The sequence below is a fragment of the Sciurus carolinensis genome, chromosome 2, assembly GCF_902686445.1.
Source record: "Sciurus carolinensis chromosome 2, mSciCar1.2, whole genome shotgun sequence".
Taxonomy (NCBI): Eukaryota; Metazoa; Chordata; class Mammalia; order Rodentia; family Sciuridae; genus Sciurus; species Sciurus carolinensis.
Window position 1 is genome coordinate 53,520,379 of NC_062214.1, and position 25,335 is coordinate 53,545,713.

General features: G+C 43.9%; 1 protein-coding gene across 4 annotated transcripts in view; it reads right to left on the reverse strand.

Annotated features, from left to right (window-relative positions):
• Pde8a (phosphodiesterase 8A) overlaps positions 1-25,335 on the reverse strand; it is a 143,870-nt gene that overhangs the window by 13,734 nt on the left and 104,801 nt on the right. For all 4 annotated transcript variants that reach the window (XM_047537465.1, XM_047537461.1, XM_047537468.1 and 1 more), the window contains 11 exons: positions 22,578-22,656; positions 20,602-20,739; positions 16,535-16,623; positions 14,612-14,663; positions 14,480-14,522; positions 6,484-6,558; positions 4,662-4,732; positions 4,239-4,403; positions 2,983-3,031; positions 2,630-2,765; positions 1,301-1,499 (listed from right to left, as the gene is read on the reverse strand). In XM_047537465.1, the coding sequence (XP_047393421.1) occupies positions 1,301-1,499; positions 2,630-2,765; positions 2,983-3,031; positions 4,239-4,403; positions 4,662-4,732; positions 6,484-6,558; positions 14,480-14,522; positions 14,612-14,663; positions 16,535-16,623; positions 20,602-20,739; positions 22,578-22,656 (1,096 nt within the window). The remainder of the gene's footprint in view (positions 1-1,300; positions 1,500-2,629; positions 2,766-2,982; positions 3,032-4,238; positions 4,404-4,661; positions 4,733-6,483; positions 6,559-14,479; positions 14,523-14,611; positions 14,664-16,534; positions 16,624-20,601; positions 20,740-22,577; positions 22,657-25,335) is intronic.

The following is a 25,335-nucleotide window of genomic DNA, read 5'->3' on the forward strand; positions in this document are numbered from 1 at the left end:
TATGTTCTACTATAAGATCATATTTGAAAATAGTCTTCAGACACTTGAAAAGAAGGTGTACATCTAGTAAATCAGCTTTGTTGGTTAATTTAAATTAAAATTCAACAGTCTTAACTTTAAATGGGTGAATTGTATGGTATATGAATTATACTTCAATATGTTTTTAACTATTGTAAATTATCTCTGAATATATATTTATAGAGTAGTTCCACAATAATAAATTATAGTAGAAATTGGGTGGTCTTTATATGCTTTACATACTGACACGGACGTCCCTTGCTATTTGTTTTCATAATTTGTAAAATAGTTCTCTTTGGACTTTTATTCTACCTGTGGTCTTGGTCTTTTAAAGAACAGAAGAACTGAGGGGAAAGGGCAACTTAAAGATCCCACTCTAAGGTCTGCTTTCCAGAGAGGAATTCCCTTTTGCTCAAGGTTCCCACATGCCAGAACATCATCATTCACCTTATTCACTTCCACATACTAGTCTCATGTTATGCAGGACACAGTGTGATCAGCAGGCACCAGTCCTGTGGGACTGTGGCCATACGTGGTCCTAGGCAGAAGCTTCAGACACTAAAGTGCTTTGGCAAGGCCCAAACATGGTCTGGGTGTCTGAGAGGAGTCATCACTTCACCCATTCGGTGGAATTTTAAAGTTTAAATCCCTGAAGGAGATGGGAACTGCTGCTTCAGACAGATTCTCTGGTAGTAATCAGGAGTAACTGTCTAGATGAGAAATGATGGGGACAGGAGGAAGGAGATATGAATCTGAGACCCTTTAGGTATGTAGGATCATATGAGCAACCAGATGTCAAGGGGTAGAGGGTTTGAGGAGCACAAAGTACCAAGGATGACTCCAGGTTTCTGGCTTGAGTTATCTGGTTGGATGATGGACCCTGGAGCAGGCAGATAATCCAGGTGGGAGCAGTGCTGGAGCAAAGATGGTAGAGTTGGGCTCTGACCCCCACCGACCAAGAGGTGCTATGCAACAGTTACGTGGCTGCACCTGCAGGCTCAGGGGGTGACCCCCACAAGAACCTGTCCTTTCTGGCTTTCTCTTCATGGATCAAATCCTGTTTCTTATACCCTCACAGAATGGCTGGGAGTAGGTCATGAATTCACATAGCAATTTTCAGAATTAAAATGCTGCCTCCTGCCTGAATTCTCACGTGGGCTCTCCCTGGGTAGGCCATGCTGCACCTGCACAGTCACTCTGCCTATCACTTGGTGGAGGAAGAAACACTAGACTCTCCCTTGCTACTCCTGCCATTAAAAACAGAGTACAAGCACGGGCTCACCTTTATCCTCTGTTTGTACAGAAAAAAGGCAGTGGCGTGAAGAACATCAGCAGCATGTGTAGAATTGTGGTAGGGGTTAGAAGAATGATAGTTTGCTTCAATAATTTGTAACCACGATTTCAGTGTTGACTCCGAGCAGTTTAAGAATTCACAGATTCCAAAGTGAGCAAATATTTTGAGACCAAGATAAATCAAAGGTCTACAGAGAAAAACACACCAAATTTAAACAAAGCAAAGAAACAGGCAAAGTGTTCTGAGCCCCAAGTAGCTTCAGATCCAATAAGCAAATCCAAACCAGACCGCAGAGTATGCAGGGCAGTGAACTAGAGCAGCCTCGGCTGTGCAGTTCTCTCTCTGCGGCAGCCGACAACCCTGTGCAGCTTCTAACTTCAGGGGGACGAGATTCATGGGTGAGAGCTGGCTACTCACAATATGCTGGGGGTGGGGGGGGAGTTTGATACCTGTTCTTCCTGATTTTCAGATTTCCACTTGCACTATTGGATTCCTCAAAATAATCCTTTGTCCAGGTTATCTTTATGCCACTTTGAACTCTGTCCTCTCATTTGGATTTGTTAGACCTATGCTATTAGTCAGATGTCCTGCCTAGAAGAAAACAATTTCCTGAGAACTGCATGAGTGTTCTCTACTCTGTTTGGCTGTGCTAGGGCTCAGGAAAGTAGAAAATATCAGAAGGTGAACTGATTGTGAGCATGAGCAAAGCGGGGGCCTCCTGGGGAACAGTTCATCCAGACTGGGACAAGACCTGATTAATCATCATCCATGGCCCACCAGGGCACCTCTCCTGAGACCCCTGCCAGCAGCCCTGATGGCATCAGTGTGTGGATACCCCTTTTCTGCATGCCAAGTTCACCCCTCTGGTTAATACCTCTCCTCCAGCAAGGTACAAAATGAAGCAAAATCCCACTCCTGCTTCTGCTCTGAGATCACACCCAGATGAGGACAGCTGGGATTTTGAGTGTCCTCATGGACAGCTCTTAAAAATGTGCGTGTGTATGTGTTCCTAATCAATGCTGGCTTTAGCCTGGGGGGTGGGGGGCTTTGCTGTATGTCAATAATTACACTACAAAAGAAATCAGTATCCTATTTCACAGAAAAACGCACTATTTGGAGATGTGAGGGCACCTGTCCACAAACCTGCCATCTCTCTGGTGTGGAGGTACATGCTCCCTCCAGGCCCGAGTGACTCCCTTCTTCAGCTTCCCTCCCTGACCAGTGCCTAATTCTGCATGCAATCCACGCTCCTTGGCCAGCCTCCTCCATGCTGGACTCTGGAATGCGCTCTCCATCTGTAGAGTTCCCCATACTCACCTATTATGGGTGGCAGCCTCCAGTTCAAAAATATCAAAGTCCCAGTATTCCACATTTTCCAGGCCCCGAGCAATCCTCGATGGGACATCGTGAAGAGAGATGGGAGTGATTATACTATGTGAAGCCTGTTGAAGATCTGCAAAGTGATGTAATGTGGAGATCAAAATTAGTAGGTGAATAGTATTCACTGTTTCTTAGGGAGGACATAACTGCATCAAGGATGGCTGCTTTGTTTCTGAGGCTTTATGATACACCAAGAAACTTTTTACTGAGGAAAAAAATTACTTTCATCCCTTAAACCTTAACTGTAGTATTATAGAAGGTAATCCAAAAATTTGTTTTAAAAAACTTACTTTTTGTTGAAAGAACATATTCATTCCCTGATAATCTTCGCAAACCATCCTGACAAAAAACAAGGAAACAAGAAAAAGAAAAGTCACAGATGTTCTTTCCTCTGTGAAAACTCTGGCTGGTCAACCCCAGAGGACAGCTCAGGGTAGCCCTCCCCTTCCTGAACACCAAGGAGGTTAGCGGTGGAAGCCCAGCATTCCTGCCTCATTCTGGGGCTGCTGGGGTATCTTAGAGACAACTCCCCTCTGACCTCAGTCCTTGCCCACCATTTTCTTGCTACTCTCCTCACCCTAAGGACACCAGATCTCTATGGAACACTAGATCCTTTCTTGCCTTCTGAGTGACTTCAGTTTTCCCCAATGACTCTCCTGGGCTCCTCCCCACTGCTCCCAGAGCTTGGGGCCTGGTTTCTGGGCACCCATTCGCTTCAGTCCATGGGTCTTTCTTATCTAACCTCCAGGGCACTTGCCCACCCCGCCCTGATCATTCTCATTCCTGGCCTACAGGCTAGAAAAGCCTGTGTCCCAAATAGGTGAGGCTCCAGTTAGCAAGACACTCTACCTCCAGCAGTTCGGCCTAAAACCCTATCCTTATGAAATCCAGTAACCTCAGAAAGCAGGAGTTAGGAGGGAGGTGAATTTCATTCCTAACCAAGAAAACAACAGGCTGAGAGGAATGGGATGAGCGGTGTTCCTGTGAGAGCTCCACCCTAGACAAGCTGGAGGGGGCGTCCAGGGCCCTCCAGGAATTTACACACAATGCCCCCTTTCTAGTGACATTTTCTTCTTAAGGCCTTCTTTCCTGTGAAGTCATCCAAACTGATGTGGGATACTTTGAGGGGAAACTGCCCCACACATTGGCACCTTTTTAGACACATGCCAGGAGAAAGACAGTCTTCATGTTTTGCAATTTGATATGCAACATTCAATATGTGTTTTTCTGTCCCAGTTTTCTAAGACTTTAATAAAAAGTTTTATTTAAATAAACTACTCATTAAAACCTCAGTGACACTGGAGACTGGGACCAGTAAACTGTCTAGAATATTTTCCATCCTTCTCTGCTCCAGGCTGAGGTTCCCTAGAAGGTGAGCAGCAGGTGGGTAATAGCTGGGCGGGAGAACAGATAAACCCAGATATAAGGGAGTTTAGGCCTTGATGAGCCCCACACATGATGCCCTATTTCCCTTTCCAGAGAACTTTGTTTAAATAACCTCTGAGAAAACAAGCTCTTAGCCAGTAGCCTGGTCAAATAAACTTACAGACATTAAGCCCCCAACGAGGTCATTGGCATGAGGATCATCATCCTTAGCACCGAACTGTGGTGAATATAACTCAGTGGTTCTCAAAATTTCTAGCACACGGTCCAAGGCTTCTGTCACAGGCATGGGACTATTTTCCTGGGCAGCATTGATGATATTGATTACCTATGTTATGGAAAGAAAAGACCTAAGATTCCAACCTTAAAACAACTGGAGAGCAACAGAGAGTCAAGCTTGACAGTGCTTAATTATGCCACTACACTAACTTAAGACTAGTTAAAATGTTCTTGAAACACATCCTCTTCAGCACCACATGACTCTAAGAGCCATCTTATTGTTGTGGGTCCCTGTCTCTAGTCAGGGTAACAATGCCCTGAGAGTACAAGGGTTTCTGCTCAGTGGAGACTGAGCACCGTGCTTCACCTTGGTGATGGGTGCCTCGATCGTCATGGAATGTATCCGGGCCAGGGAGGAGTGTCGTCTCTGGTTGTTAACTGTGGAGGAAGGATCAGAAATCAGGGTGTGCATAGCCTTGGGCATTTGACAGCCCAGGGATCTGTGACCTCCCTCCCTCCCCAGGCCTCGGTGTGCTCGGTGTGCTCAGCTGCATAACAGGGGTAGCAAGGGACACAACTAGAGCTGCAGGGTTGTGGAGCTTCCTTCCTATCCCAACAACCCTGCATTCTGGCACAGCCCACTCTGCTTCCTGCAGTTCTAGGCACTAGGATGCACATATGTCCCCATGGATTGAACTACTGATGTCACAGGCCAGAGAGAAAACAATCTAGCACATCAAGGCCAAACAACCCCTTTTTTTGTATCTATAACAATAGGCTTTATAATTTTTCTGATTGCTGCTCTCCAGGAGTAAAAATATTCTGGAAGACAATGCCACACAGGCTCTTTGTTTTAATTATGTCAGGAACAATATTCAACTCACTGTTAACTGAAATAAAAGAATTTCTGGTTAAATTTTTGTAGGACCCTTTGATGCTGTTGGGCTTAATCTAGGCTGATTAGGTAAAAAACTTAAATGAGGCTCTAAAGTTAATTTGTGTTGCTCCTGTCAAGACACGGCTCCTTGGAGGTGGGAAAGGCCTGGGCAATGGATAGGCAGGAAAAACAGATTCAGAGTCCCATGTACCTCTGAACACCCACTGTCAGGCTAAGTGCTACTTCCCAAAAGCCTTCAAGGGTCAGAAGTGACAGAGTGGTGACTATGGAGGTGGCCTCAGTTCTGCTCTGCACTGCCCCAGGACCACAGAGAATCATGGGAATATCATGATGATAGCCACAATGAAGATGATGATGGCAGCTGACCCTGAGCCCCTCCCCTCTATTCCCAGGCACCACTATTTCAGTCCTTGGACAGTACCATCATCCTTAAGATACAGGTATAGCAGTGGAACCATGCATAGAAGTCCACTCTTGAGATGAATCTGGGACTGAACCAAGGTCATTCTGATGCCTAAGCCCATGCTCCTCCCCACAGCACCACACTGCTTCCTAGCTGGCCCCAACCCTGCCCTCAGCAGCAGGGGAGTAATTTGTACAGTCTTCCCAGTGCAAGCAACCCTCAGCATGTCATCTGAGCTGTGCAACAAACCTATGGGAGACATGAGGGCAGATATAATCCTAGCTATCGCCTTGACTTGGTTTGTCTTTTGAATAAGTAACAACTAGCCCTATCTCCTTCCCTATTTGTCTTTGGGCCAAAGAATGTACATAGCTAGCAGTCAGCCATATTTGCCTCCTCACTCTTTATGAACAAAGTAAATTTTAATGTAATGTTTCATTACATTAAAAACACCAGATCATTCAGGCAATGCATCTCCATGACCTTTTAAAAATTATAGTTCATTTAGAACATAAATAATATTTGCTTAATGAGAGTCTTTCACAATCTCCAAATCGAGTTCACCTGTTCCCCAAAGGTAAGCTTCCATGGCAAACTGAAAGTTCAAAGGGAACCCTGGAGTTACTAAGTGTCACTTATGTAAATACAAGAGATTAACTGACATCTGCTGTTGTAGTTTAGAAAACCAATATAGAATGTGTAGTAAATGTTTCTTTTCTTTTTCCTTATTCCCCTACTCCATTAAAAGCTTGAAATGGAGCCCACCGGTAGGGGTGTGGGAGGGGATGGACCCCTTCTGTGGAAGCTGAGTGCAAGGTGATCAGGTAATAAGACTGGGAGGGCAGGCTGGGCCTGATCCTATTTTCTTCTCTCATCTTTGTCACTCACCTTCACTTCGAGAGGCAACAGATTTGACGTCCAGTGAGCTTTTCCTCCTGTCTTTATGTTTGCCTGTCTGATTATCTGTGGAAACAATTAGATTATAAATCGTCTTTTCACAGAGATGTTAACATGTATTAGCAAAGGAAATAAAGCTGAATTTTTTTTACAACATCAAATTTAAGAACTAGAACACCATTTGAGATTCCCCCCAAATCAGCACAGCATAGAGAAAAATGAAAAACCTAGTCTTGAGAGGGTGGGGACGTTCTCAAAATGTCCCACTGGGGGCACTCATGAACAAAAGCTTTGCAGTCTCAAGATATAAAGTAACAACTGGCAGAAATGAGAATTTCTATTATATTTCCATATATTTGTTAAAAAGGGGGGGGGGGGCAGTGGGAAAAGTTTGATTCCCATTCACCCTTGCCCTAAGGGAGGAAAAAAATATCTTTTCTCTACAATATAAGCTCTAAAATATCCCTATGAATGTTCTCTTTCCTAGGGCATTGTGGAGAATGCTGTTTGGTCTGTGTTTTGAAGACAATTTACCTTTCTCTGACTCCCCCACTTTTTTGTGAGAGGCATTACAGTTCTCCTAGGCTCCAAATGAGATTGTCTTTGACTTCTCTCCAGTGCTGACTCGGTGCTAGTCCCTGACAAGGCAAGCTTTTCCATCCTTCCTGTCCCTCCTCTGTGCACTTGCTGGTACCCCATGTGGTGCTGGAGCCTTCCTGGTCACCCTCATATCTCCACTTCACAGATGAGGAAATGGTACCCAGCTGCAAAGGTTCATATGGCTGGGCAGGAACTCTGGGTTGGCTCTCCTCATGCCCATGGAGGGGCTTCTTTGTCTCACTTGGCATCCTCATCTGGACCCCTTCAATCCCCTACTCACAGACAAGATCCCGGTGAAAGCCCTTAGTCCTCCTGCACCATCAAGAAATTGCTCACCTGCTCTTTGCTCCCCAATTGAACGTAAGCCTGATTCTCTTCTCTCTGGGCACGTATGGTAACTTGTCCAGATCACCAATGACCTACTTACTCTGAAGGCCATAATTCAGTTCTTAACCTGACCAGACACAACTGATCCCCCTTAGACAGTCCTGTCTGTGAAATCCACACTCTCCTGGTTTTCCTTCTACCTCTTAACTGATTCCTCCTTTATTCCTTTTTTTGGCCCTCTGCTATTTCCTAAGGTTACTTTCCAAAGGTTCTTGCATTAGCCCTTCTTCTCTTCTCAAGAAACACTTCTTGGAAGATCTAACTCCTTCCTATAGCTTTAATCAATTCCCATATTATCTGTCTCCCCTGGCCCCTCCCCTGAGGTCCAGAATTACATCTTATTGATGTCAGTCACTTCCATTTGAATGCTCTTCAGGTACTGCAATGGACTATCACTTTTTCTGAATCTGCTCTTTATCCCAGGTCATTGAACAGCATCTAACTTTTGTTTAAGGTAGAGGCAAGTCATCCATCACTTTTCCCCCTTCTTTCCTTCAACTGGTCAATCAAATTCATGGACTCCACCTCCTAAATACCTCTTTCTCTACCCATGCTCCATCTCTGTCCTAGCTCAGACACTGGTCGTAGTAACAAGTGTCTTCCACAGCCCTAACCTTTCCCCCTTTGGTCCATTCTCTACTGGCAGCACAGCAAGACTGGACTCAATGGCTCACCAATATTTAGGATAAGATTCAAACTCCTCAGTGTGGCACCAAGAGTTCCACAAGATCTGGAACTCCTCTCTAAAACCATCATCTCACAAACCTTGGTGCAAACTGCTTGCTTGGGAATGAACCTCTTCCCCAATTCTGGTCCTCTGTGAAGAGGCAGTTCAGGAACCATAAGCTATGGGAAACCTTCCCATACCACCCTAGCAGTGCAGGGAGATGTCTGGCTGTACTGTCTTCCTTGTCAATTGTGAACAACCTAAGAACAGGGACAGTGTTCCCTAGGTGGCCAGCACTACGCTAGCACATACTAACAGATGCTCAATAAACATGCACTTGCTTTGTCAAATCCTACATATTCTGTACACAAATAAGAGTGCTGTTAAATGAAAGTGCCAATTCTATGAAATCCTCCAGTACCTCAGAGATTACAGAATGGCTTCAAGGCACAATCTGCCTGCAAAGGCCTCCCTCTCCCTCGCACTGGTCTTTATGGTATGTGCTTTGTCCCATCTCTGGAGAAGCCTTGACAACTGCTCTTCCTGTCTGTGATGACACTGTACCCTCCCTAGATGCCACTCCTTCAAAGGGCACCTCCTCTCAACCACATGCCGTCCCACATCTCTTGAGCTTCATGATGACGTGTGTCCACACAACTGTCTACCAAGACTGGGCTGTGAGCTTATCACAAGGATGTTCTGTTCCCTTTTAACCATTCACAAATATTTACTGGGCACCCATCCTGTGTCAGGTCCTAAGACTGGTGTTATAATTTGGATTTTCAATGTCCTCCAAGGGCGCATGTGTCTAAAGGCTTGGTCCCAGGGTGGCACTACTGGGAAGTGGTGGAAGTTTTAAGAACTAGGGCCTAGTGGGAGGGCTTCAGGTCATAAATTAATTTTCTCAGGTATTTTGTTATAATGAGGGAAAGCTAACACACCCGGCACTAGGAATGTGGAGACGAATAAGATGTAGTCCATGTCCTCAAAAGGGGATGGCCTGGTGGAGAGCAAGGGCAGGTAAAACAAGAGTTAGAGTAACGATTCTGAAGGAAGGAGGAGCCCAGAGGGGAAGTGGCAGATTCTCCTCTGGGAATGGGGACAGAGAGGAGGTAGATGATCTGTGCCTTGTACCAATAGCCAAGAGGAGGAAGAAACTGCTTGTGCTGACAGAGCAGAGCGAGGCTGGAGAGAAGCAAAAAGCAATGTTGTATCACAGGTGGGCAAGAGTGGAAGAAGTGGAGGCAAATTTGATTTCCACTAAGACATTTTAAAGTTACATTATGTAAATACTAAATCCTTCTGCTTCCAACAGCCCTACTAGGATTGCTGCTCCCCTCTGAGTCCCTGTAGCATGGTATAAATGCTTCTTAAGCAATTTTCACCCCATGGATGGAGATGGGCCATATACACCTCAACTCTGTTGACCCAATGCCTGGGTCTTAGAAGTTGAACACCAGGGGATAAATGAGGAATGTGACCTTTGATTCCTATGACTGCGGGCTCCTGAAGGGTCACATGCTTAGTGCTCAACAAATCCAGACCCACCTGAAGTACCAGGCCTGTCAGTGGAGAGAACACTGAAGAGGACTCTACAGCTGTGCTCTCGGCCCAGCACCACCCGCCACTTCACCTCCCTGCTCCTGGTTTCCTGTTCTGTAAAATGGGATCCTTAACCTGGTAAGTCCCATCATACCAGGTGTGGGACATGTATAAAAACTCAAACTGAGCAATAAATATACTGCTTGGTAACTTTTGAAATAAATACTGTGTTTTAAATTCTATTCTTTTGAGAAAAGTAACAGGTGAATTATTAGAGCATTTTAAGATATACTTCATATACATATGAAAAATATATAAAAGACATGAACTCTAGATTATGATTTCCAACCTATTTTAATGCACCTCTGCCAACTTCATCTAAATATTTGCAGAATTGGAAACCTGGGACTTAATTGGTTAAATTCTGCCCATCTTTTCAGTACAGAAACATCAGCAGCATGTTTTTGACCCCCTGCGTAAATCCAGGAAACCCTGGAAAAGCAGTGGGGGATGGGAGAGAGTGCAGGCACATGTGGAATGCTGCTCTGCATCAGGACCACCTGTGGACACAGTTGCACAGCCATCTGCCACCCTGTCCTCGCTAGTCTCTCTACAGCACTGGTGAACGCTGACTGCCTGCTCTTCCTGAGCAGGCTCACTTTCCCTAAAGGATGAGTTTCCAAGCCTCCAGTGATCTGTGGGACTGAGAGCAATGATCCCAACCCTGCAACATTTGATAAGACCTACATGCTGAGGCCTGGGCCCCACTCCATGCCACCAGAACCAGAGCTTGCCTGGTTACTAGCAGCCCTTGTTCACCTCCTCATGTGCTGCTTCATTTTTTTGCATAGAACTTAGCACCACCTGACGTACTGTTTGCTTACTGTGAATCTCACCCCTCAGCTACCATGCAGGTACCTCCCAAGCAGACAGATGCTGGCTGAGTGAATGAATTCCACATCTTGCCCATCCCTTAAATGTCTATTGTTGCCAGGTGCCACTCCTAGCACTTGGTTTTCCTGCCTCACTTCCCCTCTCTTTAGGAGAGCTGGCCCAGGGCCTGGAGTTTTGCCTATCACCAAATGCCACGAGACACCTTCACTGGAATGCTACAGGACTTCAGATGTAATAAGTTCAAACCTAAACCTACTATCCTCTCCCTGTGCAAACCTGCTCTTTCTCATGACTGTCTTATTTTCACTTCTTATTTTAATCGGTGTTATCCACGGGTCAAGCTGCAAGTCTTGGTGTCATCCTCAAATCTTTTCTCTCTCCCTTACAGTATGCCAGGTCCCAAGGCCCCCTGAGTACCCCAAGGAGCTCCTCAACCTGTCACTCCACTGTTTCTTTGCCTTTGGTCTATACCATCACACTTTCTAAGACCTGACCCCTTTAACTTATCTGTTTGTGAAGACTCAGCCTTCCCCCCGGCTTCCCCAAACTGACTCACACCCTCACCTGACTCTGTGCCTTTGTGCATATGCTCCCCCTCTGCCGACTGTCCTATGGCTGACCCACACTTCTCTTCCAGACACCTGCTCAACCATCATCATTGCTGGAAGTGCCCCCATCTCCCCCCAGGGCGGTATTACAAGGTAAAGTGTGTTCAGACTATTTCAATCTTCCATCAGGCAGTGAACCCTGTGTTCATTTCTGTCCCCCTAAAGCCAGGGTGGGGGCCTGACCCAGAACAAATCCAGGATCAGAGAATAGGCCATTGTTATGAGACCACCAGTGAGACAGTGTCATATGGAAGCAACACTCAGACGAGGGGAAGCGGGGTGTTCTGGGGTTTTCTTACTTCTCTGGACACCCAGACTCAGCCTTCTTTCCCATGTCTGGGGCTTCCAAAGCTCCCGCCACAGAAGGGAGGAGCTGGAGGCTCCCTAGATCCATGCCAAGGAAGTGATGGAGAAGCAGGTGGCCTAAACCAGTCAAGTGAGTTCTTTCTCCCAGTCTGCACTGGAGTGAGGGAAGCAAGGGAGTCAAGAAACCATTCTGCCCACAGTGGTGGCAGCAACACCCATCCCACACCTCACCAGAGCCAGTGGTGTGCAACCATGCTGCTCCTATGGTATGCCCAGGACAGTGGGGACAGTTGACCAGTTTCCCTTGTTCCCACCCCCTTTCCAAAACTGGCTAAACTATCCTGTCCAGTCTGAAAGCTACTCTATCTCCTTCCAATAAACTCCATTTCTATTTAAGAATTAATTTTTGTTGTATCTAACTGAAAAGCTTACCTGGTTCACAAGATCTTTACCTGCCCTGCCAAGGCCAACCAGCTAGGACCTTCAAACAAAGCTGGTTATGCTGCCAAGGGGGACAGGAAGGTGGCTCAACTGGGTGATGGGTAAGACTCCTAATGCCTAAGTGAGTGCTACTCAAGTGAAATAACCAAATGACATGCCAGAGCAGCGCTTTTTTTAGGGGGGGTGGGGGGATTCTTCCCTAGCCCAACATTTCCTGCAACAGTGTCCCTGACTCTGCCAGCTCTGTCACTTCCTGGCTGCTCAACTCTGGGCTGTCACTGAACTTAGAATTCTGAGCTTCAGTTTCTTCTTCTGTAATAGTGTTAATGACAGCCATGCCCACTTCACAGGGCTATTCTGAAGAATTAAAACAAACAAACAAACAGACAAAAAAACATGAGGAACGCCCTGTAAGCCTGCAGTGTAGGATTCTTGCCATATCGCATGTGTCATTTTTGCTCTGACTACTCAGTCCCCTGCAGTTTGGCTTCTGTACTTGTTCTTCTCCTGAAACTGCACTTGTACTGGTCACATGAGCTCCTGAACACAAAAGCCTGCATCTCTGGCTTCCTGCTCCCTGCTGTCCAGCCCTCACCACTCTTCCCTTCTCCCTGCACACTCCCTCCTCCACCCCTCTGGGCACGGCTTCCTCCTCCTCTGAGGCAGGTGGTCTCCAGGATGCTGCCTCACCCCTCCCTCTGCTCCTTTTCCTGTCATTCTCTTCCACAGTAACCTCAAAGTTTCCACTCCCCTTTACCAGCCCTGGGTTCCATCTCATCTGTTCCACGGCTGTTTCTTGCTAATGCTTTTGCTGGTCTGAAACATCTGCACCTCTAACCCCCACCTCTTTTGCAGAGTATAGGAACCAGTGGCCAGCAGGTAGCTGCTCAAAGAAATTTGTACAGTGAATAAACAGAGAAGTGAATAAACACACCCACCTAGCTGCCCACTCACACGTAAAGCATTCCACATTCACTTCCCAGTCCTGTCACCACATCCTAAGTCTCCAGGCTGAGCCAGGTCTTCTCAACTGCTCCCTGGTTCCACAGCAGCCTCAGATGTGGTCACTCCTCTCTCTACCTACTGCCATCACGTCATTATTCCTTGCCAATGTTTTCTCTCCTCTCAGCCACAGTGATTCTGTCCCTCCTTCCATGTGAATTGTGTTACAGGCACAATCTAAAAACTTCTTAGAGTTCACGTGTTTTCTGAGCACACCCCTGCTTGAACATCCTCAGTCTGCTGCTGCCTACAGATGAAGAGCTAACTTCCTGCTTAGCGTTTAAGATCGCAATTGATCCACATTCCTTTTTCCCCATTGCCCCTTTATACTAGTCTACATTTAGTACTTGGTTTTTCTAGAACACACCCTGTACTTTCCCTCTTCTGTGCCTGTTTTTATTGCTGTAATGCTTTTCCTTCCACACCCGTATTCTCATTCAAATCTGTCTCTCTCAATCTGGAACATCCTCTCTTTCTGTGAACCACCTTGGTTCCACTGGCCCCTTCCCATCCCTGCTGATCACTTCCCATGTGTCTCTTCAGATGAAAGCTGTGTGATCTTGAGGCCCCTATAACAACTGTCTCTGCATGTGCTTCAGAGGTTTGGAGTCAGTCATTCCGGAGTCAAGATTCACCCCTGCCACCTCCTACATGAATATCCTTGGGCAAATTATTTAGCCTGTCCATTTTCTTACCTGTGAAAAGGGAACTTCATCTATCAACTGCTACCTCCTTGGGTTACTCCGTGGACTCAGTTAAATAAACCACACATAAAGCACTTAGTACAGTGTCTTGGAACAGTGAGTGCTCAGAAAAGCACATAGTAAACACTCCTAGAATGCATGAATAAATTCTCGGGGTGCTGTAGAAAGCACATCACTAACAGCAAAGGGATGGAAGGTGGTCTTCTCCCTGGGGGCCCTTAGATTAGCTGCAACCAAAGCACAGTGCTTGGGCTTGGTGGGGTGGTGCAGTGTCCACACAAGCACCTGATGGACAGCCACTCGCCCCTGCCCCCATCTGTGAGAACAGAGCAGGAAGGGGCTTGCTGACTTCATGAAACGTCTGAAGAAAACAGGTGACTCCAGGCCAGGGAGAAGCATTTGTAGCAACACGGATGTGGGGATGATCACACGGTGTCCCAGGAGTGGGTGGAGACAGTAGATGAAGCAAATCTGAAAGGCCCAGTGACCCTCCTATGGGCTGGGGGGGGACTGTGTGAGGTCAGGTGAAGATGTCCCTTCCAAAGTTCTGGGTGTGACACCAATCCAGTCTGCCTCTTAAAGCACAGATTGGGTTTATAACATCATACTTCACTCAACACATCTTCACGTAAGTCCTGTGTTTGTGTCAACCAGTCTGCAGGCTGAGACCACCCCTGGCAGGTATCTGTCAGAATGCCTGCTGGCACTTAGTCCTTGAACTCCTAACCCATCATGGGGATGCCATGGTGCTACAAAAATAGGGTCCCACCAGGAAGGTTCTGTTTTTTTTTTTCAAAAGCTCAACAAACCCTAAGACAGAATATAAGGTATAATACCTGTATGAATGTCAGACTGAACACCTTCAGGTATTTTTTCAGCCTAAAAAGGAATTTTAAAAGCCATTAGTTCTGATTTGCCTGGAAATCTTGCTGGGGTGAGCCCGGGACCCCAGGGTTCTCCTTACATACCTTATTGTTGCCACTGCACACTCTGATAATGGACACATAGTGTCTAATTTTTCTGCAAATACAAAATAATGCATTATTTCTTTCCTGACATTAATTTGGTGGACATGCAGTTAATTTTTCATTATGAAAAAAGCTCCTCTTTTTCACAACACAAAAAATGCTTTGAGAGCATTTTTTTTTTTTTTTTTTTTTTTTTTTTTTGTGGCCAAGAGCACTAATAAATGAATGAGCATTTACAAACATCCTCTGGTATCTCTGGAGAAAAGAAGTGAGTTCAGTAAAAACAAAATTTGTCCCCAGTCATCACAACAAACAGTAAAAAACACATGTTTTAAAAATGTATTGCATGTTGACCAACCAAAAGCCTTCAGTTTCCCAACATGCTGTGGATCTCACGACGCTTTATATTGATGCCCTTCTTTGACTTCTGACAATCTGCTCATAGTCTGAAAACAGCCAGAGGCCACACTGGGGCCAAGGTTCCCACTGACCTCAGTTAACCAGACTCTAAAACAAAGCAATGAGGGCTGAGCTCAGAAGCTGCTGACTCTTTCCCTCATTTATTTATTGTTCCTTCAGTTTTTTTATTTCCCCCCCTTGATAATCAAATCCCTATACACTTATCATAAAAAAAAATTGGAGAAGACATAAAAGGGCAAAGAATCAGAACAGAGAACCCACACAGATCTATCTCCCTGAGGCGACTGCTAACTGGCAGCACAGCCTGGTGACAAAGCATGTGAGCTGTGCAGTCAGTGCTGAGGACTGTGCCTGGCATCACCACACACGAAAGCCCACACCAGGGCCAGAAAATGAATCTCTCTAAGTCTCAGTTTCTTCACCTGCAAAATGGAGACAATCATGGTGGTAGCCTCACAGGGCTGTAGTTAGGATGAAGTGACTGTCTAGCAACATAGGGGGCCTAGGTAGGAGCAGGGACCCTGGGGGGTGGGTAAGGCTGGAGTTCCCAGAGTTGAGCCTCTCCTGTTCACCTCCTTTCCTATCTATGACTGATCACACACTAGGTCTGACTTCACATTTTACTTTTTGCATTTGACATGATATCATAATATCATGTCATTATATAATTAATAATATAATTAATTAATGTTCTATGATATATATATATATCTGTATAATTAATGTTCTATGATCATCATTTTTAGTAGTTACATATCTTCTGTTGGGAGTTCCACAGTTTATATTCATAATTTTCTACTTTCCATATTATTTCAGTTATATTCCAAGATGAACCATTTGAATTTTTTTGGTTGCTAAAATATAATGATTTCCAATCTGTAGTCATATCTGTTTTACATAAGAATTTCCATAAATTTTTAACTAATTTGATAGGCCTGTGCAGAAATAGTACATGTGCTATAATCAAATTAGATAAAAATTTTTTAAATACAGGGAGCCTACCAGTCAGCATTCTTATCACACAGCTTTGAAAACTGACATTCTAGATGAATGTGGTGGTACATGCCTATAATCCCAGCTACCCAGGAGGCTGAGGTAAGTACCAAGTCAGCCTTGGAAACTCAGCTAGACCCTGTCTTGAAATAAAAAATAAAAAAGATTGGGGATAGAGTTCAGTGGTAGAGCACCCCTGGGTTCAGTCCCCAATTCTGAAAATAAGCCAAAACCCCAAAAAACACACAAACAAAAACAAAACACCTGACATGCTGATTTAAATACTTCAGACTGTCCAAAGTCTGGTGTCTCTGAGCGGCAGGTGCATGGTCAGACTACAGCTATAAGAAAGTCATCAAGGAAACACTACCCTGGAAGACCATTCTGGTGACACCTGGCCTTGTTACTGGCTTTTAAGTTCTGTAAGAAGCTCTAAACTTAAATATTCAAAGCAAATTTTGCAATAACCCAAAACATTTTGGAATGCTAACCAAAGGACCCCCCACTTACCCTCCCTGTCCAACGACAGGTATTATCTTCACATTTTGTTGTATGTTATCTCCATTTTTCTTTTTGGCATAGTGAGTTCCTTGCCACTCCTAAAAATAGAATGTAAGCATCATTACACTTGTGTTCAAAACATAAGCCCATGAACATTTTTCACTTCAGTTTTGATTCATTACCACTGCTACAGCAATTAGGATAAAGAATGATCCCAATCCCAAACCTAATTTCAGGTAATCCAACAATTCTTCCTTAGCCTCCAAAAACAACCTCCTCTTACACTACAGATAAAAGTCAATCACTTCAATCTGCGAGGTCCTATTTTTTTCAGTGGTTCTGGGCCCACGAATAAAGAGTACTCCCCCTCCTCAGAATTCCGACCACTATAGTAGAGGAGGAAGCTTGGCCTGGCCCTCAAATATGGAAAGGAAAAAAGTCTCCGGGCCCCCAAGGGAAGTGGGAGGGTTTCAGTCCCTTTGCAGGCTGGGTGGGGAAGATGAAGTCAACCAGGACTGAACTTGGGTAGAACCAACAGGTGAAACCTCAAAATCAAGGGCTGCAACCATGTCTGTCATGCCCTCAAGGTCAGATGGGCCTGGTGATTCCCTCAGTAGGGAAGGGCGGTGCAGGTGGGGCAACGGGACATGAGGAGGCTGTGCTGTGGTGCTTCTACTTCTTTTTTTTTTTTTTCTTTTTTGGGTGCTGGGGATCAAACCCAGGACCTTGTGCTTACAAGGCAAGCACTCTACTGACTGAGCTATCTCCCCAGCCCCTGGTGCTTCCACTTCTTTTGGGGTTTTGAGGAAGGCAGAAAAGGTTCTGAATGCAATCAACCAGTCAGTACTTTAAAACATATATATATTCAGGGGCTAGAGTTGTGGCTCAGTGGTAGAGCGCTTGCCCAGCATGTGTGAGGCACTGGGTTTGATTCTCAGCACCACATATAAATAAAGGAATAAATTAAGGTCCATCAATATCTAAAAAAAAAAAAATTTAAAAATTTAAAAGAAATACATATTTTTTTTCCAGGATTTTCTTCTCTAGTCCTTTCTGACTAATAATGCAGCTGACAGATCCCAAGCCAAGGTATAATAGGCTGTACCATTCAAAGCTCCATGGCCCACCCAAAGGAGTAGATAAAGAGTGAACAACATGGCTTGGGTGACAGAGTTCTCTCTAAGTCTTCTGATTGCCAATGGAAACAAAAGGTATTTCCTTAGCTAAACCTTATTTACTTATCATAAATATATAAAAATACTTTTCATGAGTATCATATGTTTTAGCTCCTATAAACAACACTACTACCTTAGATTGCTGTCATAAAGATTTAGTTGAGTAATACACACAAGCTCCTAGCCATGTCTTCATGCACCAGGAGCTTTTAGTAACTAGCCTGCTGCAGGTGCACATGGTTCTGCACAGGCCTCTCCCTCGTGGTGAACCTTCTGCAGCTCAGCAGTAAGGTCCACACCTCCCTTTTGTCCAGTACAAGCTAGTCACCAAGCTGGGCTTCTCTGGCTATTGGCACCAACTGCCTTGAGAATTAAATCATCACCACCCAGTTGTCCTACCACAGGGCCAGCACAATGCTTGCACATGGTAAACAATCAAGGAACACTCGGGGCTTTGTTTACTGAGTAGCCGAGGTCAACAACAGAATCCTGGCCACCAGGCTAAGGAATCTGAGCTCTATATTGAGGGAGTGATGTGACAAAATGATGATTTAGTAAGACTAACCAGACAACAATGTAAGGTGGACTGAGAGGAGGTACAGAGTAGGAAAGGGAAAACTGGCAAGGGAGGAAAAAGGAAGAATCACAGGAGCTAAGAAAGGTCAAAGTTTAGAACAGCCAAAGGGCCCTGCAGCTGCACACATTATCAGAGAAAGGTAAACAAGCAGTCATTTATCCTGCACCTGTGGGGGGAAGAACAACAAAAGGGAAAATACTCAAGATTTCTAGAAGAAAAGAAGGCTTAGGTGTCTGAGAGGACAGGAGACTATGGGTCCTAGAGCCCTGACGGGGAAGTCTTGGGGAAAAATAAAAAGGAGAAAAGTCGAGGAATATAAATGGAGGATGTGAGGAAGCATGTATGTGGGGCTGAAAATCAAGGTGCCTTCTATTTTTGCCCCAGAGAGAGCCAGTTGGGAACAATGGGCAGAGGGTTACAGGAAGAGTGGCAAGTGTCTATGTGGTTCTCTGCTTGAGCAGCACCAGAATCTTCCCTATGGCCTCAAAAGCATCTGACTTAAAAAATCAACACCTAGAATCTGAAGTTCCAGTGTCCATAGCCATGACCATCTGACCACTTGCTCCATTCTGCCATGCTTGCTAATCCTCAGTGGACACCTCCCCATAGATCACAGCACTGTGGATCTGTGAGGCTCCTGCCCACTCAATGACCCCTTCTCCTGGAGAGGCCATTTATTCTCTTGCCTTTCACCTCAGGAACCTAAGAGGCCTAATCTGCTAGTGTTGCCAGCAAGACAGCAGGTCACTGATAAAGGACAAAGAGCTGCCTTTTCACTCTCCTAGAACTCTGAAATACACAATGTAAATGGCAGACTCCTTTTAGAAACCAAGCAGTACAGGGGCAGTAAAGGTAATCTTTCCTAGTCTTTGCTCATAATAAATTTGGAGGTTAGAAAACAGGTCTCCTGCTAGTCAAGTCTGAGACTGTCTGTACCTGGTACCCAATAGTACTCATTCAGCAGAGGTCAGGTGCATCCCAGGACTTACAGCAAATCCCCTGAACATTCCCTCCCTACCTCTACTTGTCCTCCTCAGTGAGAGGGACACAGGTCATCCTGGTCTCACCTGCATCAAAACCACAGGCTGACCCAAAATGCTAGGATTGGGATGACCACTGTAAAGCCCCTTCCACAGCTGCTATGGTTTGGGAGGACTGGTGCTCTGTGGCTTCCTTCTGAGGACATCTTTCTCAGTCATGGTAGGGACCACCTATCTGAGCCACACAGTGCACCTTAGTATCTTGTCATACATTTCAACCTTCATTTCTCTCTTTCCAGAAGACCCCCAATCCTTCTAGTAAGAATACTATCCTAGACAGAAAAGTTGAAAGCAAACAGGACTCATGCAGCATCTGCTTTTGACACTCTCCTGTCAGTGCCTCACTGGTCCGTCCTTGTTCTCAGGTCAAGGCAATCTGGTAGGCTCATATGTAGGGGAAAGCAAAGGGAAGGAGGCCCAGGCCGAGGTGGGTAAGCTTGGGATAACACCTGCCTTACAGCAGGCTGCAAGGTTGTGCTGTGGGGCACACACTGGCTAATGGCAATGGGGAGAGGGCATTACTTTCCCTGGAGCATCCACAGGTCTCCCATTTTGTAAATGTTTCAAATAATTAGATTAATAGTCCCTACTCAACTTTTAAAAGTGAAGAAAAATCCAGCAGAAGTGACTGTGAGCAGCAGTAGACTCTTCCTTATTTCACCTTAAAGCCTGGTGACAGTGAGGCACATCAGAGGAAGAAATGTCTTTCAGACGGAGTCTACCCTTTGTCTATTCCTTCAGCCCCATGTAATATTATGTGACCTTTCACATTACTGTGTAATGATTCCTTCTGTCTATTTCCAACTCTGGAAAATGGGCTCTCTGAAGAATTCTTGTTTTGTTCTTCTTTCTATACCAGCAGCTAGTATAGTACCTGATACACAGTAGGCATTTTAAAAATGATGAATGAATGACTGAAGCCAGAGAACTGCAGGGCTCAGATACGCTCTGAGAAAGTGCTGTTTCACTGGCAATCCTTACCCAGAACAATGTGACAACATCTACCATTAGAAAACTAATAATTAGAAAGATAACTTATTCACCTATCACAAAGACAAGAACAATGATTTTAAGTGTTAATTCAAGTTATTCTGCTTATAGGCTGATCACATCATATGCTTTCTTGGCCTTGGATCCTCAGTTGCAAATGGGGTAACAGGGACAACACTACCTACACTTTCTGGGGCTATCGGAAGAGTAAGACCAAGCACCTGGCATATGAAGTATTCAGGGAACACACACTCTCCTTCCCTCTTTATTACAAAGGTACTGACTCCTACTTACCTTGCCTATCCTGATGCATGAATTTATAGTATCAAGCAATTCAGCTTTTTTTTCATTTATAGGCACTTCTGCTAATTCCTTCCCTATTAGTTCACCTGATTGATAGCCCATTGTTGTTTCAAATGCAGGATTTGCATACTGAGGAGAGACAAAAGGAAAAAAAAAAAACATTAAGTGAATTAAAAAAGCATTTTGAAAAGAGGACAATCAAGGTCTTCTACCTAGGCAGCCAGTGTTTTCCCCAGAAAGCTCAGGAACTAGAACCTCACCATAGTGGTTCTACAGCCACAGAAGTACAACCCCAGAAGAACTGCGGAGCCTGGAGAAGAAAAGTATCTGGCTGGGCTTTCTGCCGTGCAGGTCAGCAAGGGTCATGGAAGGCTGCTACTCCGGGACGGCAGAGGGGCTGCCAAGACAGTGTTATGGTGGAATAAAACACCAGGATGGGATGCGCAGCACTAGGCTCCACTCTCCTCCACACACTGCTGGGCTTCTGCAAGTTACTTCACCCAGCTGAAAATCTACCTCCCCCTCTAGATAATGGGAAGGAAACATCGCTCTTGCATCTCTCATATAATTCAAATGAATTGTGTGTGGAAAGCAGGTCATGAACTGGGAAGTGTTTACAAATACAATGCTTTACAGTTTAAGTTTCAAAAACAACTACAAGAGGAAGAAAAATATACGGCAAAGCTGTGATGTGCTGATGATGATAAAGACAGTACCTGATACTGTTTATCAAGATGTTTTCCTGCTAGACACAACAGTAAGCACTTTATACACATTAACTCATTTAGTTCTCAAAACCACCTTACCAAATGTAGATGGCATTATTATTCATAGCATTCTTTCCATTCAGACAGAATGAGTCAGATTAAGGACCTTGCCCCAAGTTGCTCATTTGAGGTGGAGGGGAACCAAAGCCTGGACCTCAATCACTAGCCTATCCTGTCCCTCGAGACACCAATTCCCAACTGTCAGCACCAACAAGGGAGTCACAAGTTAGATTAAAGTGAGATTAGGGTATGCCCAAATGTAAAATCAAAGTGGAGCTAATTCTTGGACAAAAGCAATGTTTTTCTGTCAATTCCCCTTTTTGCTGGTATCCAAAGTATGAGCTATGCTATTTTAAGTGATTCACTGTGCTAATACGGTGTTCATTCTGTAATTACTAGGTCTCTTGTTTTTGACATTTTTAGTTGTTGCTAGTAAGTTTCAGCAAGTATGAACTATCTTCAAAAACAGTGAGAAAGGTGTAAGAGCAGCGAGGAAGTCTTGTAGGTTGATGGTCAGAGCACTGCCCTAACTGCAGTAGTCCTGCCCAACCAAGCAACAATCCTCTTGAATAAAAGCCTCTCCTTGCCAGGTGCAGTGGTGCATGACAGTAATTCTAGGGACTCAGGAGGCGGGCGCAAGAAGACTGACTGCAAGTTCAAAGTCAGCCTCAGCAACTGAGCAAGATCCTGTCTCAAGATAAAAAAGTAAAAAGGGCTGGGGATGTGGCTCAATAGTAGAGTGCCCCTGGTTCCAGTATTGCAAAACAAACAAACAAACAAATAAAATAAAAATCCTTCCCTGGCTAAACACACACACACACACACACACACACACTCTCTCTCTCTCTCTCTCATACACACACACACACACACACACACACACACACACACGCATACATACACATACTCTTTCTCTCTCTCACACACGTCCTCTCTCTCTCCAGTGAGAAATAATGAATGTAACTGTGGTATTTCTATAGACATTTTCTAGAACCATAAGTAATTATTAATATATTTTCTTATCTAGAAAGCTTATTTTAAATTAAATATTCCTTTTGTTTTTATAATCCCTTAAGGAAAATCCAGTCTCTTAAACTCCAAAAAACAAAAACAAAAACAACCAAATTGGAGGGGTTCAATCCTAAAAATGAGAACAAACAAAACAGAAATCCAAAAGGAAAAATTTCCAAAATAACAAACCTGAATAATGTGGTCTTCACTTGTAATTTCAATTGCTTCTTGACTTTTCTCTAATGCAGTGAATATTGAGTTACAAGCCCTTTGTGGATAGAAACAAAAGAACTGATTAATGTAAATACTACCAAATCTAATACAATCTTGGGGTACTATATTAGCTTATTTAAGGTGTTTTTTGTCCAACGTATGAAGATAATGTGTGCTCATTCAAGAAAAGGAAAGGGGAAATATTAAAAGCATGCAGAAGACACCTAGTGCTGCTTCAGCACTTCAGACCACCACTGCAGACGCTGTTGCCTTTCCTTCCCATGTGAAGGGGCAGTGGGCCCAGACTGTCACACCAGTGTCAGATCACAGCTCTTCAGCAGCTGTGGGACCTGGGCAAGTGACTAAACCCCACGGTGTCCCTTCTTGATACCAAAAGAGTCCTCGTGAGAAGAACAGAGTAAAAACTGCCACACTGAGTGTCAGAGAGGAGACAGTAAAACATTTGTAGCTATTATGAAATTATTTTAAATTATTTTCACAAAATTGGGGACATCTGGAACAACTAGCTTTGTTTCCTGCTTTCTCCACTTTGGTTTATACTGTGAGCATTTTCTTTTCTTTCTTTTTTTTTTTTAATTTATTTTTATTGTAAACAAATGGGATACATGTTGTTTCTGTTTGTAGATGGAGTAACAGCATACCATTTGCGTAATCATACATTCACATAGGGTAATGATGTTTGATTCATTCTGTTATTTTTTCCTCCCCCCCACCCCTCCCACCTCTCTTTTCCCTCTATACAGTAAGTACCTCCTTCTTCCATTCTTGCTCCCCTTCCACCCCCCATTATGTGTCATCATCTGCTTATCAGTGAGATCATTCGTCTTTTGGATTTTTGAAATTGGCTTATCTCACTTAGCATGATATTCTCCAATTTTATCCATTTGCCTGCAAATGCCATAATTTTATTATTCTTTATGGCTGAGTAATATTCCATTGTATATATATACACCACAGTTTCTTTATCCATTCATCAATTGAAGGGCATATCTAGGTGGGTTCCACAATCTGGCTATTGTGAATTGAGCAGCTATGAACATTGATGTGGTTGTATCTCTGTAGTATGCTGATTTTAAGTCCTTTGGGTATAGGCCAAGGAGTGGGATAGCCGGATCAAATGGTAGGTCCATTCCAAGTTTTCTAAGGAATCTCCACACTGCTTTCCAGAGTGGCTGCACTAATTTGCATCCCCACCAGCAATGTATGAGTGTACCTTTTCCCCACATCCTCTCCAACACCTATTGTTGCTTGTGTTCTTGATAATCGCCATTCTAATTGGGGTGAGATGGAATCTTAGTGTAGTTTTGATTTGCATTTCTCTTATTACTAAAGATCATACTGTGAGCATTTTCTAACCCAAGTAACCAATAAAAATTTTAAAATACAGATAAAAATAAACAAGATAGCTCATCACTTCAACAATCAAAAACAGGTAATAACAAGTGCTGTAAGAAACCCTCATACATTGCTGGTGGGAATATAAAATGGTGCAATCCCACTTTGGGAAACATCTAGAAGTTATTCAAATGGCTAAACATAGAACTACCATATGATCCAGCTATTCCACTTCTAGGTGTAAAACCAACAGAAATAAAAATATATGTTTACAAAAAAACTTGTTCAGGGCAATATTATTCATAATAGTCAAGATGTATAAAACAGTTCAAATGTCTATTACTAAAGAATGAATAAACAAAATGTGGTAGGTCCATGTAATGGAATATTATGCAGACACAAAAAGAACTTAAGTCCTGATATATGCCATGATATGGATGAGCCTTGAAAAGATCAGTGATAAGTGAAAGAAGCCAGTCACAGAGGACCACATATATGATTCCATTTAATATGAAATGTCCAGAATAGGCAAATCTACAGACAAAGTAGATTAGTGATATAGGGTTCTAAAATTGTGGTGATGGGTGCACAACTCTGTGGATACAATAAAAGCCATCAAATTATGCACTTAAAATTGGTATACTGTATGGTATGTGAATTATCTCAACAAAGCTGTTTATGAATAAATGAAATCAAAACATCTGAAATCAATACCCAGACATATCAACTGGCATTCTATGAATTTTCTCATATACATAGGTATAATATACATATGTGTGCGTGTGTAATATATGTATTTATAAAAACAGGATCATAAGTCATAGTTTTATTTTCTCCTTTTCTCACCAAACATATATTAATATCTTTTTAATCAATAATTACAGTTATTTTGGGGGCTAGGTGCATACTGGGGATAGAACCAGAGCCTCACATAAATTAGAAAGTGCTCTACCACTGAGCTACATCCCCGGCCCTTCTTATTTTGAAACAAGATCTCTCTAAATTTTAGAGGCTAGCCTCAAACTTGTGATCCTCCTGTCCCAGTATCTTGAGTAACTGGGATTATAGATGTATGCCACTGCACCTGGCTTATCACTTTAAATAACCATACAATATTTTATTGTAAAGTCATACCATAGTTAATTCAACAAATCCCCTTTGATCAGACATGTATGCTGCTTCTGGATTTTTTTCTTGTATAAGAAATCCCCCAAATTAGGAGGCGCTCTTGCCTCAGATTAGGTCAGGGTGAAATGTTCCTGGCTAGTTGTTCATAAAGTACAGAGATATTAAGGAGTAAATTATAAACTTTAAGAAAACAGATAGGCAGAGTGGTGCCTCCCTGTAATCCTAGCTACTTAGGAGGATGAGGCAGCAG